Genomic DNA, 21,265 nt, shown 5'->3' with positions numbered 1-21,265 from the left:
AGCCAGACATTCAAAGCACTGAAAACCAAGACCCCGACACACAGAGGCTGGGCTGCTATCATCACTTGCTCATTGTTCCAGCTGCTTCTTGAACTCAGTAGCACCTCCCTCACGAAAGCACTGTTATCCAAATGCCCACCAAATGATCACTAGAAGGTTGCACACCATCCCTAGAGTCAGACACACCTTCTGAAATTCAATTTACATATCTGATGAAACTAAGATTAGCCCAAACTTAAGTGAGGTTGAATCACTTACCTGTGGTTGTGAATTTACAGGGGTTGAAGTGAAGGCAGCAACCATGGCCGCTCTGTAGTTGTGGGCAGTGACCAGGCCCCAGCACAGCAGTGCCAGACACAGGAGTCAAGTTACCTTAGTTGTTGATCAGATCACGGTCATGCTAGGAGAAACTGTGTACCTGGAAAAGGACAGGAAAATCCACATTTAGCCTGAAAGGACTAGGGCGTGGGAGTGAAGTACCACTGGCCAGAGGAAGCAAAAATTCCCGTACCATGTACCAACTCCTAGCTTAATGAAAAGTACCCAGAAGGGAGCATCGAACATCTCAGAGCCAGGACTCCGGTCCCACTCAGCCAAATCATGTTAGGTGGATGTATTTTCAGAAGTCCGAATCCAGCTGTCCTTGCTAGCTAGATATTTTGAGGAGGCCATTTCAAGCTGTAAAGCTGGGGACAGGGGGCCCAGTGGAGACATCATTCCATCATTCAACAATAAAGGACCCACGATTGATAACTGCCGTTTAAATACAAAGGGCAAAGAGAATAAGACCATCAAGGGTCTTAAAGATCACCAGTTCAAGTGTACCCATCTGCAGATGGAAAACTGAGGTGTGGAGAAGAACGGAACTACAGTCCCACATTTCGTTAACAACAGAAGCAGGAATGGAACCACAAACAATTCCCAGTCTCATATGGAATATATAAGACAGTGAGTATGTTCCATGCTTACACTTCCTCAGGAAACTTAGTCACCACTAAGATTAAAGAAAGGCAAGACATCCCAAAGTTACAGGAGTCAGTTACAAGAATGAATCAAGTACTCCAACTGGGGGGGGGGGGGGGCTTCTTCCGTCTTGCCCACGAGTGGGGGAAGAGTGAGGGCATTTCTACAGCCTTTTTGACATCCTCGGAGAGAGGAGGCTAGATAGGTACAAAATATAAACAAGTCTCCTGTTACTGATATATTCATTAAGGAAACTCAAAAAGGTGCTGAATTCTCTGCAGTAAAGCATGGCCCCAGTTCTGTCCAAAGACCGGTATGATTGTTTCCACACTGCAATTAGATCCATGGGGAATTTTTTTCATTTTAAGAATTTACGAAAAGTCTTCCCTTCTAAGAAAAGTTCTCATTTTTAGGTTGTTTTCAGACCACCTAACGATATCTTTTCTTTTATTCAAAAGATATTTATTAAACATCTACAGTGAACCAGGAGCATAATGTATAAAACTGAGCCAGCCTCTGACCTCAGGGAGCTTTTGTCTGGAAATATACTTTCTCGTTTCACTAGCATGCAAGATGATACCGCAACACGTCTCAACTACTGGAAGATGATACTTTCCATTATAGCAGAAGTAAAGATTTAACTCTTGAGCTGGACATTTAATCCAAGGCTTCTGAACACCGAATTCTCGGGCACTACTCTGTCCCAGATGGATGATGTCGGGCAAGTCACAAAAGCTCACAACTGTGTCCTAAGAAATAATTTAGGTTTGGCAGCAACGTCTATGAATGTGAAGTTCTGGACTTTTATCCTGTCTTTGCATATTACCCTTCAATACTAGAGTTTCCATCACTTTAGGTTTTATTTAAAACTATGGCTCCTTAAAAATAAATAAATAAATAAATAAAACTATGGCTCCTTCCTAACTTTCTCTTCTCTGTTAGAGTGATTATAGTTATTAACAGGTAAGGGGTAAAGCTGTCAAAGTATTTTGGTATAACATTCAACACTAAATTCCTTAGGTGCCTTAATGTTCTCCTTAATCCTAGCTTTAGGGGGGGAAAAAAGACCTGTTGTTTATCAAACCGCGAATCTAAGTGAACAGCCTGGGAGAAAGGTCTATGTATAGGGGAGTGCCTTTTTGCTTGACTGCCAAGCCTACACTGAGAAAATTATAGGACCCCCATGGTGCACTGTTTTGTACTGAACTTATTCCTGGCATCATTTGTCCCCACCCCTCCTTTTTTTTTATTTTTTCTCTTTCCTTCTCACGTTATTTATAATTCACATCATCTTACTCTATCATATGTGGGGTAGAGACAGATGAATATATAAATAGCATGATAACCAAAAAAACAAAATAAGCAGGCAAGTGAGATTCTATTCTGAAAGACTCACACTATGTGCTCGGGTCCAATATCTAAGTCATTAAGCAATATGACCTTAAAAGATTTTCAATACTCCGAGTACAGAGACTTGCCTGAAAGATGAATAACCACACTGGGATTTAATGAAAGCCTAGGAGATGCTGGGCGCTGAGAAACTCATTTCGCATACAGGTTAAGGCGCATATTGTTAACTCACTTCATGGACAAGAACCCTGAGGCTTTACAAGTTTGTGTAGCATACATAACCAAAGCCACACGGCCCCTTAGACATCCTTGAGACGCATAAGAGCTAGCCCAGATTCTTAGTTTCCTATACTCAAGAAGCAAGCAAGAAAATAAGGCAGAAACTTAACTGCTTTCTCCTAAAGCAGACCTATCGAGTTGTGAGGCTTTTGTGGAACCTTTTCTTACATGATGGGAGTCCTTTATGAAATGGCATATGGTTAACTTAACTCTAAAACTGCAAGGCCTAAGCAATACTACCGCAAAGGGTATAAATCAGCTCTCTTGGGGAAGTGAAGGGCTAAAATTACATTTATAAAACCTATGTACTTCCCAGCTTATTTACCGAAGTGCACAGATCATGGGGGGAGAGACAAGATGACATCCTACATACTGCCATTCGGTCCCCAACCAAGTAAGCGGTCTCACTGTGACCATACGAGTCTCCCGCTGTCCCAGGCCTCGCAACGTCAACCACAGCATCGCACTGAATTTCTGAACAAATTCATCCCTCTCTGAACTCTTCCAGGTATCTGGATGCCTGTCCTGTAGTCCTTCCAACCTGCCATGGATCCAGCTCTCGTTTCCTTCGCTTGAGCTGGAAGATTGCGCTCCAGCTAGAGAGAGTCACAGAGCAAAGGGCCCTGCTGACCCCAGCTGCCTTTCGGTCATAACTGTTGCCCTTGCCCTCCTTCTCTACTTCTCTTCATTCTCCATTCTAGGCATCTCTTCTGATCTGTACCATTCTTCCCCAAACCACAAACCACTTCTCATGCCCTTCACTTGCAAAAGATCAGCCATCACTTATTCATTTACTGGCCCATTCATCTATTCCTCTATAGTCATTGAGTATGAATTAACTCATTATCCCTCCCTACGATTCAAAACAGATGTACGAAATACAATCCATAAGTAAGAAAGCTACATAGACTCATTCCCCTGTGCCAGATTACTAGAGAAATCACCAACTGACTCTAAGAATAGGAAATATCGTGAATCAGCCCTAGAAGCCACAGATGGAACCCAGCTATTGTTTGAATTTTCAGAAAAATATACTAAAAAGAATCAACATGGGAGGCTGACAGAAGGACTAAGGTACAACATCCCCTTCATGGGAAACTGCACTGAATGGACAGAAAATAAGCAAATGAGACCCTAACAGACTCATAATGATACTCCTAGCTCAGAGGGATGAGGGGTGGATGGAGTGAAGCCAGGAAGCATTGGTGTACATTTCAAATACACTCACCCCTTAGATGGCCTTCCTGGCTTCAACCGAGCAAGTCATCTCCGGCGGTATGTACTTCTGATTTACATGTGGCCATGATGACTGCCCCAGAAAACGTGTGGGAAAAAACCCTACCATCTGCCTTCTGACATGGGCAATCTTGCCAAGTGACAATGACCTTAGTAATTGCTGAGTGCCACACCAAATACCTAAAAGAAAGTCTTTGGTTCTGAGGCAAACTCCCCTTTGTTTACTTCTGCAGCTGATGCTGGCTCCTTCCCTAGGCCTCAGAGGAAGATGAATTTCTAACTGGCAAATTAATGTGTACTATAAATCTAACCATTTTTCTCTATCTGGACTTGAGTCAAACAGTGACTCATTTCAGTCTCTTGAAAGAACACAGGGCAATACCCAATACTGAATATGCATAGACTTCCCTCTCTATGGATAAGCAACAGAGAAAAATCCAAATCCACTAAGCAAATGAAAAATATTATGGCTCAAGAGAAGGGAAGATTCTAGGATCAGAGCAAATATTTACTTAAGGAATGGGTGTACTATATTAAGAAAAAAACTTTAAAAATTATGAGGTAAGAATGAGTCTGCGTTAACCAGAAAAAAAATCTGATTTATGAACTTGAATGAAGGTGGTCAATAAAGCAGGAAACAGAATAAAAAATAAAGCAAAAGACAGTTTTTATGAAACAGAAGATAAACCAGAGCTTAGTCAGGGAGGTACTTACATGGGTAAAGATTTCAAAGCTGCCATCCCCAAAACATAACAGATGAATGAAAAGTACTAAAGGGGGAAAGAAAGAAGTCATCAATGCTACAACCAGGAAAGAGTAAATTTATCTTTAAAGCTTTAAAAAAGCATTACATATAAATAAAGCCTTTTAGGTGAAGTAGAAAAAAATTCCAGACTTTAAATTTGTGTATCCTTCTGCAGAAAGCTCTATATAGTCTGGCAGAAACCAAGTAGAAAAAAATACTCTGAACCTCAAACCTGGAGAAACAAGATGTGATATAGGAAGGTCCGAAATAGCATCGGAAGCCAGCCTTATAGCATCTAAGAACTAATGCTCTTCTCTGGATTCTAAGCAGATGAAAACAGAACAATAGTAACACCAGAAAGGTAACACTGCACCCATTGAAACAAAAACAGGCTACTTAACAAATGCTAATTCAAAATGCAGTAGAAAGATTGGAATATCAAGTTAAGAAACTTGCCCAAAATGTAGAGCAAAAAAAACAAACAAAGGAAAAGAGAATAATAAAAAGGAGAAAGGTAGGGGACTAGTCAAGGAGATCCAATAGCTAAAGAAAAGCAATTCCAGAATGAAATAATAAAAGAAATGGGGGGATGGGAGGAGTCACATAACTCAAAACATCTCCTAAAATGGAAAAGTCATAAATTTGTTGATTATTAGAGTCCACTGAGTGCCTACTTGCCCACCTCAACTGATTTTAATTTGCCAACATTAAGCACATCATTATGAAAAATTTTTAAATGGTAGAGATAGCAAAAAATCCTGTCACCAATCAGAAATTAGGGGTGAGTGGTAGGGGTGCTCATAAACAAAGAATTGGGGATCAGAAAGTCCTTGGACTTCTCAACAGCAACCGGGAAGCTAGAAGGCAGTAAGGCAAAGAGTCAGGTGATTTACAACCTACAATTCTGTTGGAGGATGTTCTTGGGCAAAACAGGAAGGAAAATAAGAAAATGAAAGGCATATAATACAGGAATTGGAGTTCAATACAGGAGAAAAATAAAAGGAATTTCTGGCATCATTGAGAAAAGAGATCCCTGGATGACAGGTAATAGGATTCAAAAAGGAGCCTGGGCAAAAAAAAAAAAAAAACAAAAAACTGTCCATCTGGATATATCGAGAGCAAACTTCTAGAACTGACAGAGTTTGGGACTGAATGAGTACACAGAATACGAAGCACACAGAACACAAACATAAAAAGAAGGATTAAAATTTTCTCTTTTATAAGGATTTGTAGAAGAGAAGCATTCATAGAATTCTAGACAGCTCCACTACTAACAACATTAACAAGGTCATGATGACATTAACACTGAATAATGAATGGCCTAATCAAAATCATGACCTAACTGTATTAGGACGAAGAGGTACAGGATGGGAATGTGTGTACGGCACATCTTCCCCGTGGGACAGCAAGAAATATTTAAAACTGATATATCAAAAAGTGTAAGTAAAGATCTTAGAGATGCAATGAAATTACTGAACAAAGCCACCAAAACAACTGAAAATGCTAGGCATGTTGAGGGAAAATGGTAGGGAGAGAAGAGCTCCTTTTCTTAAGCAAGCCTCATATAGCTACTTGATACTTTAAGTCACAAACATGTAGAACTTTAAAAAATAAAAGTAAAAAAAAAAAAAAGGAATAGTATCAGGGCTGACACTAAAAATTTAAAACTACAACAGGCAGAAGTGTCACAACAGAAAACCAAGTTGATGCCATGGAAGAGGAGCTTGAGAAAAACTACACACACTTAGAGTAATAGAATTTACTAGACTGATTAGACAATATGGCTATGGAGCACAGAAAGTAGAGATTCAATATAAAAATAACTGGTAGATCTGAGGGCAAATGGCACAATAGTTACTTAACAATAAAAGCAAACTTTTTTTAAAAGATGATGGAGAAGATTTAAAGAGCTCACCACAACACAAACAATAGAAAAAAACAGATAAGATGCACTAAATCAAAATTAAGAACTTCTGTGCAAAGGACATAATCAAAAGTAAAAGTACAGTCCATGGAATGGGAGAAAATATTTGCAAATCCTAAATCTAAAAAGGAGTTAATATCCAGAATGTATAAAGAACTCCTACAACTCAATAACAAAATCAAACAATCCAATTAAAAGATGAACAAAAGACTTGAACAAACATTTCTCCATATACAGATGGCCAAAAAGCAAAGAACAAGATAGTCAACATCACCAATCGTTAGGGAAATGCACATCAAAACCACGATGAGATACCACCTCACATCCATTAGAATGGTTGCTATCAAAAAAGCAGAAAGTAAGTATTGTTAGGGATGTGAAGATTGGAACCTTTATTTTACTGCTGGTGGCATTTACTGGGAACATGGCTCAGCTGCTATAGAAAACAGGAGTTCCTCAAAAAGTTAAGAATGGAATCATCATATGACCCAGCAATTCCACTTCTGGATATACAGCCAAAGGAACTGAAAGCAGGGTCTCAAAAGAGGTATTTGTACACCCATGTTCCTAGCAGCACTATTCACAGTAGCCAAAAAGTAGAAGCAACTCAAGTGCCCATCAACGGGTGAATGGATGAACAATGTGGTACATAAATACAATGGAATATTACTCAGTGTTAAAAAGGCAGAACACTCTGATCCGTATTACAACATGGATAAACCTTGAGGGCATTATGGTAAGTGAAGTAAGCCAGTAATGAAAAAATAAATACTTTGTAATTCCACTCATATGAGGTGCCTAAAGTAGTCAAATTCACAGAGACAGAAAGTGAAAGGGTGGTCGCCAGGATCTGCAAGGAGGAGGAAATGGGGAGCTGTTGTTGAATGGGTACAGCATTTCAGTTTGGCCAGATGAAACGTTCTGGAGATCTGTTTACCAACAATGTGAATATACTTAACACTATTTAAACTTGAAAATGGTTTAGACAGTAAATTTTATCTTATGTATCTGTTACCATAATTAAAAGGGGGGGGAACAAGAGCTCACCACATTCCAGGTAAAATATGAAGTAAGTACATTACCTGCAACTGAAACACAGATCTGTTAAGTTACTAAACTGCAAGAGTTAAAAGAATTCCCATTAAAATAAAAATCAAGTGGGGGGGAAAAATTAGGCTGTACACAGCCACCATCCTGACCACAACAGATAAGATAGGAGCAAATTTCATGATTTCATCAGAAATATGGAATGACTCAAAAAGCATATGTTCACCCAAATTGTCATTTACTTCCAATAGCAAGAACAAGGCACTTTTATTAAATACAATCAGGATATATTTCACCCTGAAAAATCCACTCGATGGCATAATGCAACTGACCGTGTGATTAAATAAAAATAAGGCGCTGAGGAGAGCCTCAGCACGAGCAGCCGGTCAGTGTAAACACAGAATACCTGTGATCGTAACAGGACCAAAAAATGCAGTTATTATAACTAATAACAGCTATATAATTGAAATGCATATAGCTGTAATGAGCTAAGATAAAAACTCCACAGAAAATCAGGGCCCCTGGGTGGCTGAGTCAGTTAAGTATCTGACTCTTGGTTGCAGCTCAAGTCATGATATCAGGGTCGTGAGGTCGAGCACCGCATCGGGCTCTGGGCGAGTCTGCTTATCCCTCTCCGTCTGCACCCGCTCCCCTCTGCTCGCTCTCTTTAAAATAAATAAATAATATTAAAAACAAAACAAAACAAAAACTCCAGAAAATTGCAAGAAAAAGGAAAACATTCTTCACCTTTTGAGTTAATCAATACTGTTTTATTTCTAAGGTCAATAAAAGGAGAATTTCAGGCTCAAAGAGCCTAAAAAGGAAAAGGGGGGGAAAAATGGGTGACTAAGGGTCCATGGTACATTTTTTAGCTCAATTTCTTATCCTTACACCACTGCTTCCCACAAAACCAGTGAGGCAAATGGTCCAGCTGGGATGAAGGAAGCTGTGATCACAGGGTCCATTTGCTTCCCATGCAGAATTAGAACAAAGAAATCAGAAAAGCACTTAAGAAACCAAATCATTTCTTCATGTTTTGTTTTAAAATACCGTCTCTACCTGTCGCAGCAGAAACTTTTCCTCTCTTCTTCAAAGTATCAGGTCCAAGATCTTGCTTCAATATATTCACTGAAGACAGTACGTTTTGTGTTCTTAAATCTTTTCTTTTCCTAACATATAGGATCAGTGTTTCCATTTGCTTCTCCAGCTTTTCAATCAGACCTTTCATTCTACACTTGGCCTAAAAGTCTATCATTCTTTCCAGATGGCACTCAGCTGATGCATTCCAAGGAAGGGATACACGTGGCCTGCAGAAGGAGAAACGAAAGCGCCACCATCGCCAGGTTTAACATGTATCTTATCTGTTCAGAGTCCAGTATTCTACAGATAGAAGAAACTGGCCCAAAATTACCTAAAGAAACTCACTGTTCTGATTTCTAGGAGTGCACTGACAGGCATACTGTTTTCACTTTTGAACAGTGCTCTTGACTGGGAGAGATACTATCCTGAAATGTATCAAAATAACCAGGAATTGTTAGAACACAATTGGCAGAAAAATCTCAGAACAGCTGTCACTACTAAAGCGGAAGATGTGTTGGCCATACTCTGCTTACAGTCTCAAACTCAAGCTAGCTTGTGTTACGTTGCTTAGAAGATGGGGGGAGAGGGGTTGTAGTTTTAGTAAGAGTGGATCAGGAATGGGTTACAGTTACAGGTTTCAGAGTTAGAGGAAAATGAACAAGTGAGTGTACTCACTCACAAAGGAGGAGAAAAGGGATGGGAATGAAGGAAGAAAAATCATCTTTTTAAAAGGATGGAGAAAATCCTCTTGAAAGGTAGGACAAATTTCTTTATCCTGCTTCTTTCCACAGCCCAAGGCGCACAATGTCTAAGCTCTGGGTCTCCTTGGTATCTCACGCCATGACCCTCAGACATCTGCAGAGGGACCCAGAGTAGTGCAAAGACTAATGGGACTCAGGACTTGCATCTAAGGGAACGAAGAAGTACCCTGAAGCATAGCATGGATAAATTTTACTGAGGAATGTTTGGGGAGGGAGCCTCTGAGCCATGCTGGAGTATTTGAGGTCCCTCAGTTTCAAGACAAGGAGAATTACCACCTCTGTAACCAAGTCTCGGGCCAAGCTAGACTACGCCAAACATAGCCACTGGAGGAGATAGAAGATATTTCCTTCTGAGAGCAAGTGCATGTTTCTAAAGTCAGAATTCCTAAATGGCCTACAACTGAAGGAGTATGAACATGCATATTCATGTTAGTGGAGGTGAGGGAAAGGGAAAAGCGGAAGAAAAGAGAGTAAATGGGAGTGGGAGCAAAGTATCCAAATAGCTGGCCAGAATACAGAAGTCTACAGCTGTGATAAGAACAGTGATTCAGCCCAGAATAACAGTTTGTAACAGCAAAGGATCCCGTTAACAAAGGCATCTAGGAATTTATACTGTGTAAAGAATTAATACTAAGAGCAAAGATTTTGCTACAAGGAGGCTCAGTGCATTATCATATATGACTGGCAAATTTTAGAAACAATCTAAACATCTAATACTACAATACTTGCCAAATTGAGTTATTAAAACTGTTTACATACAATTTTATATAATAAAATTTATACAATAAAAATTAAATTGTACTGAAATTGTGTATCTATACACCCCCTCATTTGGAAAAGCATACAAAGACAATACATACGTTATTTACTAAGCCCTGAGATGGTACATGATATCACTCAGAATATCTTGTTTTGCCAGAAAGACAGCACTCAAAAATTACGGAGACATGTTGAAAGAACAGGGAAATTAGCTCGAAGGGCACCCCCCTGGCCTAAAATAAAAATTTTTGAGCTTCAACATAAATGACAGTAACAGCTTTATAACCCTTTAAATAGAAATCCAGGAGTTCATTTTAATGTAAATAAACTAATAAAAGTTTGGTAAGAAATGGAATATTTACATAGACCCAAATACTTTCCCACAAAATCTGTATTCATTACAAAAGCAAATCAGTAGCTTTACAGTGGAGAAGTCTGGAAGACACCACCTTAATCAAGTCTTCAAAGTAAACATCATGGGAAATTGTAACAAAATTGACATTGTACACCACCTGACAAGATGTAACGAGAAGAACACAGCATCCCTTCTTTGATATTCCTGCCAAAGGTTCAAAATCTGAATTTAATCAAAAGGAAACACAGGCCAAACCCAAACTGAGGGACATTATGCAAAATAACTTTCCTATAATCTTTAAGTTTTACTTACTGACGTAATCTCTACACCCAACGTGGGGTTCGAACTCACGACCCTGAAATCAAGAGTCATGGGCTCTTCCGACTGAGCCAGCCAGGCACCCCATCCTATAATCTTTAAAAGATTAGGTCATAAAAGGGGAAAAAACACTGAGAAACTGTTCCATGTTAAAGAAGACAAGAGACATGACAAATGAACACGATGCAAGATTCTGGACTGGATCCTTTGCTATAAAGGAGATTATTGAGATAAGTTGGGGAAAGTTCAGCAGGATCTGAAAATTAGATACAATAATGATGCTCATCTCCTAATTTTGACAGTGGCCTTGTGACTATGTGAAGAACGTCCTTGTATATAGGAAATATATTCTATAGTATTTGAGGGTGTCAACATCATGTCAACAAGTCACTCCTCACTGACTTGGTGAGATAAAAGTCCCTTCCTACTTTTGTACTCTACTTGCAACTTTTCTGTAAGTCTGAAAGAGGAGGGACAGGTGGAGGTTGAGGAGGGGAGAAGCAGGGGCAGCAGAAGCCCTGCCATCTACGAGAAAATGTGTTTAATTGGAAAGGAGTGTTCATGTGTCACCATTTAACATACGAATACACATGCCCCAGAATCAACTGAATTTTACAAAATTTAATCTGGTTAGGAGTTACTGTTACAAATTACAGGACTACCCCAGACACACATGGGCCTGATTTCAGAGAAGACAGGAAAAGATGTCTCAGACAAATGGCTGCGTATAAGGGGCGTGTTGCCAAAAGTCAAAGAGGTCTTTTGAAAAAGGAGAAGTCTGGACCACAGCACATAGTGCAGGCAGCATCACACCACTAAGTTTTGCTTTAGTTGCAAACCTAAAGAAGTATTATAGTACAGAAGAGATACATTCACATGCAACACAACACAAAGGAAAAGGCAGATGCCCCAGCAATGTGGCTTTAAGAGTCTATCTTCTGTTTCCAGCCTATGGGGGGAAATGTGACAAGGTATCACGTTCTTTGAAGATGGTGGATTATGAAATTTCTTCTGCCTACCCGTGAGAATAATCTCTTCCAGATGTTGTTTGGCGCACAATGTGCTATTCAGAAATATGAACGTTTTATTTATTTTTGAAGTTCAAGAGCCAAATAAGAAACCTAGTTTCCTTCACTAATCTCTAATTAAACTGGAGATAAGTTCCCTTAAAAAAAAAAAAAAAAAAAAAGTCCTTTACATCCTAAGTCTAGACTTAGACATCCTGGCCAACGTTTTGAGGAGGAAAAAAATAATACCTGTTGAATACAATTCTAGTTCTCTTCCTTGCCATGGGAAAAATGAGGCGCTTAATTTAATTTCCTTTCCCGCTCTTAACATACACCACTGTTCCTCAGTGAAGTTGCTCCTGGCAATCTCTCTCTAAAACAGACTCCCTTAGAACAGTAAGTATGGAGGGAAATCTAAAGAACACTAGGACTGTGTGACAGCAAGAATTATTCCCAGCAGGGCGGAGGATATGTAAATACCATCGTTTCCTGAGAATTCACATATGTGCTTTCGCCACACTTGAAAGGTCAGTAAGGAAAGGCTGGCCTCGTTCGTTAATATAACAATTTCATGAGTCACATTTCAAAACATTATCACCCCTGTTGAAGAAATTAGGAATGTGAAGCAAAGGGAATTGAAGGGCTCTCCTCAGTTCGCAATGATTTAGTAACTATGAAAACACAAAGGGGCCCCTCCCCGAACTTACGTGAATGGTATTCTAAGTCTTGTCTGCCTCTTAAGAAAGGATTTTAAATGTGACAGTGGTTATCTTTTTATTTTTTTTAATAATTTTTATTGTTATGTTAATCACCATACATTACATCATTAGTTCTCGATGTAGGGTTCCGTGATTCATTGTTTGTGCATCACACCCGGTGCTCCACGCAGAACGTGCCCTCTTTAATACCCATCACCAGGCTAGCCCATCCCCCCACCCCCCTCCCCCCCAGAACCCTCAGTGTGTTTCTCAGAGTCCATCGTCTCTTTTTAAATTATTGTTGAAGGTGTTTACCAGGAAAGCAGCAGAAAGTGGAAAGGCAAAGGAGCCTTTTTACAAACTGCAAAGAGATAGTCAAACCGCCAAGTAGCCACAGAACCCCTATGCCTGAGACGCGACCTAAAAACCAGCTGGAAACCTAAAAACAGCTGTGAGACCCCACTTTAAAGACTTCTGACCATCTAATCATCAGTCTGAAAAATGCTATCCTACTTGTTCATAAAAATCACAGGGGGAAATCCAAATATGTAAAGAACGGAGGGTGTCCTACAGGAAAACATCTCGCTAGCGTGAAAAGATACGATACGGCTAAGCCCGAGAGACGAGAATGCGCGACAAAATTAAAAAGGGAATTCTGGTAGAAAAGGAATCAGAAAAAAAAAGTTTTGCTCAACGGATGCTACCTGAAAAATCTCGAAGAAGAAAAAAAAAAAAAAACCACCAACCAGACGCAGTGGCAACAGTTTCTACCTGACCAAGAATTTCCTGGGGCTTAAAAAAGGAAGGAGGGTGCTGGAGAGCCGGGGTGCGTGTGGTTGCCATTGTAAGCCAAGTCATAGAGGAAAAAATAAGCAGGCAACAGATCTATAAATCCTTTGGGTTCCAAGATGTCTTCATTTTACACTACTATGGCTCTGGTTCCAAGAAACTGAATGTGGTGTGCTCAGTCCATAGCCGAGAAGTGGATCCAGAGGCAAGAGGAACCGGTCACCTCTCTAAAGAGCCATCCCAGTTTGAGTGGTGGTGGAGGTGACCAGGAGGACAAGCGAGGACTCTTCTCCTGCTGAGGCCTAATGGTTTCGTTTTGGAGCCTGATCTCAGATCCATGTTACATGAACTCCTCTCAGCTGGAGTTCATAGCGCCACACTGATTTCTTTTGGCCCCAATCCTGCATCGCAGCTGTTTATACTTATTTGAGGTATGGTGTATTTTGAAACAAAATGAACCAGATTTCCCCTACTGCCTATGTCAGTGCCTGGTAATGGAAAACATTAACTCTTTCACAACCAGGATACTGACAAGTGTAGTACATCCATCATATGCAGGAAGACCCAAAGGAGGCAGGGATCTGGAGCTGGGAGAGTTCTCCAAGTAAGCTTATTTCAAAGCAAAGGGCAGATATTCCACCATTTACAAAGTTTCTGGAACCTGTCCATCTCCATATGCAGTCAGTTTACAGGTTTTAAAACAGCAAGAGTCATGAGTTCGAGCAATTATATGCCAACAAACTGGACAATCTAGAAGAAATAGATAAATTCCTAAAAACATACAAGACTACCAAGACTAAATCATAAAGAAATAGAAAATTTGAGATCAAACACAGTAAGGAGATAGAAACAGTGATCAAAAACCTCCCAACAAAGAAAAAGCCAGGCCTAGATAGTTTTGCTGGTGAATTCTACCAAACATTTAAAGAAGAATCAATGCCAATCCTTTTCAAACGAGAAAGGAATACTCCTAAACCCATTTTATGAGGGCAACATTAACCTGACACAAAAGCCAGATAAAGATACTACAAGAAAACATAAGCCAGGGGCACCTAGGCGGCTCAGATGGTTGGGCGTCTGCCTTCGGCTTGGGTCGTGATTCTGGGGTCCTGGAATCAAGCCCTGCGTCGGGCTCCTGGCTCGGCGGGGAGCCTGCTTCTCCCTCTCTCTCTGCCGCCTCCCCTGCTCATGCTCTCTCTCTCTCTCTGTATCTGTGTCTCAGATGAAGAAATGAAATCTTAAAAAAAAAAGAAAAAAAACCATAAGCCAATATCCCTGATAAACACAGGTGCAAGGGATGCCTGGGTGGCTCAGTCGGTTAAGTGCCTGCCTTTGGCTCAGGTCATGATCCCAGGGTCCTGGGATGGAGCCCCATGTAGGACTTCCTACTCATAGGGAGCCTGCTTCTCCCTCTCCCTCTGCCTGCCACTCCCCCTGCTTGTGTGCGCTCTGTCTCAAATAAAATCTTAAAAAAGGGGTGGGGTGGCTCAGTTGGTTAAGCAACTGCCTTCGGCTCAGGTCATGATCCTGGAGTCCCGGAATCGAGTCCCACATCGGGCTCCCTGCTCAGCAGGGAGTCTGCTTCTCCCTCTGACCCTCTTCCCTCTCGTGCTCTCTCTCTTTCTCTCTCTCTCTCGTTCTCTCAAATAAAATCTTAAAAAAAAAAAACCACAGGTGCAAAAATTCTCAAAATTTTAGCAAACCAAATTCAATAGCACACGAAAAGGATCATACACCATGATCAAGTGGGATTTAACACTGGGGTGCAAGGATGGTTCAACATACACAAATCAGTAAGCATGACACAACCACATCAATAAAGGATAAAAATCTTATGATCCTCTCAACAAATGCGGAAAAAGCATTTGACAAAATGTGACATCTGTTCATAATAAAAACTCTCAACAAATTGGGAATAGAAGGAACATACCTCAAAGTAATAAAGGCCACATATGACAAACTCACAACTAACATTATGCCCAAGAGTGAAAGGCTGAAAGCTTTCCCACTAAGATCAGGACTATAGGCAAAGATGGCCACTCTCACTACTCCTATATACTGTATTGGAAGTTCTAACTAAAGCAATTAGGCAAAAAAAATAAAAGGCATCCAAATCAGAAAGGAAGAAAAGTCGTCTCTGTTTGCAGATGATATGATCTTATAAAAAAGAAAATCTCAAAGACTCCACCAAAAACAACCTGTGTTTTTTGGCTAAATAATATGCGGTGTATATATGTACAATGAAATATTATTTAGCCATAAAAAACAAAAATCATTTGTTTCTATGTACTACCAACTATCTGAAAAAGAAATAAAACAATCCCATTTATAATGGCATCAAAAACAATAAAATGCTTAAGAATAATTATTTGATGAAGACAGTAAAGAGCTATATGCTGAAAATTAGAAGACTGATGAAAAAAATTGGAAGACACGAATGGAAGATATCCTGTGTTCATGGATAAGAGTATTGTTAAAATGTCCATACTACTACCAAAAGCCATCTATCAATTCAATGCATTCTCTATCAACATTCCAGTGGCATTTTTTATAGCAATAGAAAAAATCCTAAAATTCATATGGAACCACAAAAGATCCCAAATAGCCATTGTTCCTAAGAATCATAAACCTAGAGGTACCACAATTCCTGATTTCAAACTTTATTATAAGCTATAGTAATCAAAACAATATGGTACTGACATAAAAACAAACACATAAACAACTGAAACAGAACTGAGGCTTGAGAAATAATACCAACATATATGATCAACTAATATTTGATAAGGGAGCTAAGAATACTTAGTGGGGGAAAGGATAGTCTTTTCCACAAAGGTGCTGAGAAAACTGGATATCCACATGCAAAAAAAGAATGAAACTGTATTCCTTTTTCCACTACTCATAAAAATTAACTCAAAATGAATCAAAGACTTAAGACCAAAATTATAAAACCACCCGAAGAGAACTACAATATCCTTGACATTGGCCTTGGCAACAATTTTTTGAAAATGACACCAAAAGTACAAATAACAAAAGTAAAAATAAATAAGCAGGACTATATCATACTAAAAAGTCTCTGCACAGCAAAAGAAATAATCAACAAAATGAAAAGGCACCTACAGAATGGGAGAAAAAAAAACTGCAAACCATCTATCTGATAAGGGATTAATATCTGAAATATATAAGGAACTCATACAACTCAATAGCAAAAAGTGATTTTAAAAAAATGGGCAAAGGTCTTGAATAGACATTTTCCAAAGACATACAAATGGCCAATGGATACATGAAAAGATGCTCAATATCACTAATCATCAGGGAAATGCAAATCAAAACCACAATGAGATGTCACCTCACATCTGTTAGAATGGCTATAATCAAAAAGACAAGAGATAACAAGTGCTGGTGAGGTGGTGGAGAAAAGAAACCCTGTGCACTCTTGGTGGGAATGTAAATTGGTGCAGCCACTGTGGAAAACAGTATGGAGGTTCCTCAAACAATTAGAAATACCATGATCTAGCAATCCCACTTCTGGGCTTATAGCTGAAGGAAATAAAATTATCTCAAAGAAACATCTGCACTCCTATTTTTATTGCAACATTAACAATAGAAAAGACCTAGAAACAACCTAACTGTTCACGCACAGATGAATAGCTAAAGGAAATGTGGTGTATATATGTACAATGAAATATTATTTAGCCATAAAAAAGGGGAAATCCTGCCTTTTGTAACACTGATAAACCCTGAGGCATTATGCTAAGTGAAGTCAATCAGAGAAAGACAATATTGTATGCCCTCACTTGTATGTGAAATCTAAAAAAGCGAACTCATAGAAATAGTGAGTAGAATAGTGGATGCCACAGGCTAGGGAGTGGAGGAAATGGGGAGATGTTGGTCAAAGGGTACAAAATTCCAGCGATAAAATGAGTAAGTTCTGGGGATCTGTATAGCATGGTTACTATAACTAATATTCTGTATTATACACTTGAAAGTTATTAAGAGAGCAGATCTTAAACGTCATGACCAGCAAAAAAAAAAAAAAGTAATTATATGAGATAATGGTTATGTTAACTAACCTTATTGTGATCATTTTGCAATATATACCTGCAAATCATGTACATCTTAAACTTAGACAATGTTATAGATCAGTAATATCTCAATAAAGCTGGGGGTAAAAAGACTCATGGATTAAAGTGGACAAGGGAAATAGGTATTTCTAAATTGAGTCTAAAATTTTACTGAGCTCTCTGGTAATTAAAGCAAAAGAGAAAATGAAGAACTGCATATTAACTATCAGGAGAGAGAGACTATGTCCTTCTACTAAATCTAAGTAAGAGTCACCATGTGGTACAAACCAGAAAGAAATATTAATATGGCCATTTCTTCTCTACCAATCCTCAATGAAAGCAGAAGACAAAAATCCATGGTTCTCAAGATGTTTGCAAATGACATATCCAGTAAAGGGTTAGTACCCAAAACATAAAAAAAAAAAAAAAAAAAACCCATATACAACTCAACACCAAAAAAGCCCCCGAATAATCCAATTAAAAATGGGCAGGGGCGCCTGGGTGGCTCAGTCGTTAAAGCGTCTGCCTTAGGCTCAGGTCATAATCCCAGGGTCCTGGGATCGAGCCCCGCACCGGGCTCCTTGCTCAGCGGGAAGCCTGCTTCTCCCTCTCCCATTCTCCCTGCTTGTGTTCTCTCTCTCTCTCTCGCTGTGTCTCTCTGTCAAATAAATGAATAAAATCTCTAAAAAAGGGGGGGGGCGGGCAGAAGACATGAACAGACATTTCTCCAAAGGGGATATACAGATGGCCCACAGACACATGAAAAGATGCTCAACATCACTCATCAGGGAAATGCAAATCAAAACCACATATCACCTCACACCTGTCAGAATGGCTAAAATCAAAAACACAAGACACAAGTGTTGGCAAGAATGTGGAGATAAAGGAACCCTCTAGCACCGTTGTGGGAATGCAAACTGGTGCAGCCACTGTAGAAGACATGGAGATTCCTCACAAAGTTAAAAATAGAACTACCCAACAATCCAGCAATCACACTACTGGGTTTTTACCCAAAAAATACAAAAACACTAATCCAAAGGGATACATGTACCCCAATGTTTATAGCAGCATTAATCATAATAGCCAAATTATGGAAGCAGCCCAAGTGTCCATTGATAGATGAATGGATGAAGAAGATGTGGGTGTGTGGGTGTGTGGGTGTGTATTCCACATGTACACACACACACACAAATGGAATATTATTCAGCCATAAAGGAGAGTGAAATCTTGCCATTTGCAACAACATGGATGGAGCTAGACAGTATAATGCTAAGTGAAATAAGTGAGAGAAAGACAAATACCACATGATCTCGCTCATATGTGGAATTTAAGAAACAAAACAAATGAGCAAAGAAAAAGTCGGGGAGAGAGACAGAAACCAAAAAACAGGCTCTTAACTAGAGAGAACTGATGGTTACCAGAGGGGAGGTAGGTTGGGGGCGGGGGATGGAGGAAATAGGTGATGGGGATTAAAGAGTACACTTGTCACGATGACCCCCACGTACTATACGGAATTGTCGAAACACTATACTTCACACCTGAAACTAATATAAGACTATATGTTAACTATACTGGAATTAAAATTCAAAAACTTAATAAAAAATTAAAAATTTTTTTAAATCCATGGTTCTCAGAGGGCTGAGAATCTTAAACCCAGGACATACACCAGAATGAGCATCTCTCCTCACCCCTAACCAGTGCTTTTGATTTAGCAGAATCCAGTCACCTGTATTTTTAAAGTCTTTTTTTGTTGTTGCAAATCTGGTTTTAATATATACCTCCTTTTACCTACTCATTTTGAATATACACTTGTCACATTTGTGGTATGATAAAAATATTTTTAAAGTCTTCTTAAGTAAACCTCTGATTACAAGCCTTGGTCTTCAATTAGAGTTCTATAGAGACACCTGTATATGGACAAATGCATTATTTTCCACATTTATACAACTGAGTGATCTAATAGGACACAAGGTGAGAGCAGAGGTTCCAAAGGAGGCTTTGCCACAGAATATAAAAACACTGATTCCCGGGCCCTACTTGAGACCCACTGAATCAGATTGTGTGTGGATGTGAACCAAGTATCTGTATTATAATGAGTGCCCCTACGTTGAAAGCCAGATGTGGTAACTAGTGCATTAGACTAGTGGTTCTCAAACTATAGCCTACAACAACCAGATTTCACTGGAGGGTTTGTTCAAACGCCAGATGGCTGAGCACCGACTTGGAGTTTCTGATTCAGTAGGTCTGCAATGGGCCATTTTACACTGAGTAACAAGTTCTCAAGTGATGCTGGTGGGGCTACGCCAGGGACTACACATTGAGAAGCACTCACGAGACTGTTCTTTTAATCGATCAGTTACCTCAAATGGCCTTTGATACAACTAGAAAGGAGGTAACTCAGGACTGCAGGCTCTGCTATGTGTCTAAAGTGTAAGTGTTCAGGGCTGTTGAATAAAAAACAGTCTCGTGCTTTTGATACAAGACAAAGAGCAAATTTGGTCTTTTTTTAAAAAAAAGAAATGACATTGTGATCCAAATTGAGGACAATTTTACCTGTTCAATTATGAGGATTTCCAGGAATTTTCTTAGGAAGGAGATTTTGAACTATTCAATAGAGACTAACTGAAACTCCATGGGTCAGTGATGAAAAGATCTGAGTTCAGGTGTTGTCATTTATAAATCTTGGACATGAACACACACACACTTAGTGAAGCTGCTAAGAACATGTTATTTTGGAGCAGGACTCAATCCCACTGTATGTCCACAAGAATAAGAGAGGTGCAAAATGTACCCACCACACCATTATATGAATTGACCTACGGAATGAAGGGATTTAATGCTGTCCGTCTGAATGGTGCCAGGGGTCTGCCAAAAGCAACAGATTTCGTATGGACAAAGTCAAGAGCAAGCTCCTTGAAGAAAAGGACCAGTCAACAGCTCTGAGGCATCTTAAATTCATTTCCTGGTCATGAGCATAAGATCATACCACCGCAAAGGAAATAGCTGGTTCACAGGAACGTTTAAGTTATTAATCATAAATTTAAAAAAAGGCAGAGGGAGGTGGACACAGATAGGTTTTATATCACTTGGAAATGGAATGTGATCCATCAAAAGATAATTCCCATATACTACACGATTCTCAGGGTGGTTGTATCAACCCTCTTACATACTGAAGTCTAAAATCTTTGAGATCAATCAGTTCAACCCAAGAACTGTTTCATGAGGATCAAAAGCTTTGGTTAAATCAATAAATCACGCAAATGGTCATGAAAGGACTTCTGAATAAAGATGACATCAGCCCCTAGGGGTGCCTGGGTGGCTCAGTCGTTAAGCGTCTGCCTTCAGCTCAGGTCGTGATCTCAGGGTCCGGGGATCGAGCCCCGCATCGGGCTCCCTGCTCAGCAGGAAGCCTGCTTCTCCCTCTCCCTCTGCCTGTTTCTTCCCCTGCTTGTACACTCTCTCTCTTTCTCTGTCAAATAAATAGATAAAAAATCTTTTTTTTTTAAGATGACATCAGCCCCAATTCCTTGATACATCTCCACCCAATTTCCAGTTAAAATACACATAAAGACAAGCGAAAACCTCAACACGGTTCTGAAACCAAGAATAATAGCCTGCCATTAATAATAATCATAAAAACCTGGCAGTGATATCTATTAACTACAATGTATGATCTATTAAGTACAGTGAAGGTGGGGCTGAGTGAAAACCAGTGAATGTCCACTGAACACTTTGCCAAAAAAGAACTAAAAGTGAGAAGGTTCAGACCTCCTCCACTCTACCTCCTTTTCCAGAATGAAGAGGGGGTACCAAAGAGAACAGCAGGGAACAGCCCTGTATTGCTCAGCTCTGCTTTCTGAAATAACCATGGAGCAATCCGCTATTTCCCCCTT

General features: G+C 39.6%; 1 protein-coding gene across 8 annotated transcripts in view; it reads right to left on the bottom strand.

Moving 5' to 3' along the window:
* LPAR1 (lysophosphatidic acid receptor 1) overlaps positions 1-21,265 on the bottom strand; it is a 146,271-nt gene that overhangs the window by 80,945 nt on the left and 44,061 nt on the right. For 6 of the 8 annotated variants that reach the window (XM_025888651.2, XM_073876567.1, XM_025888652.2 and 3 more), the window contains one exon: positions 259-418. In XM_025888651.2, coding sequence (XP_025744436.1) covers positions 259-303 — 45 coding nt within the window. In that variant the 5' untranslated portion in view covers positions 304-418. Of the gene's footprint in view, positions 1-258; positions 419-4,542; positions 4,599-8,603; positions 8,852-21,265 lie in introns of all 8 variants that reach the window. The other 2 variants (XM_073876563.1, XM_073876565.1) reach the window with 2 other exon arrangements.

This window comes from Callorhinus ursinus, unplaced genomic scaffold, assembly GCF_003265705.2.
Source record: "Callorhinus ursinus isolate GAN/ISIS: 27379988/994484 unplaced genomic scaffold, GSC_fseal_2.0 scaffold24, whole genome shotgun sequence".
NCBI classification, from domain to species: Eukaryota; Metazoa; Chordata; class Mammalia; order Carnivora; family Otariidae; genus Callorhinus; species Callorhinus ursinus.
This window is presented reverse-complemented; position numbering and strand designations above follow the sequence as displayed.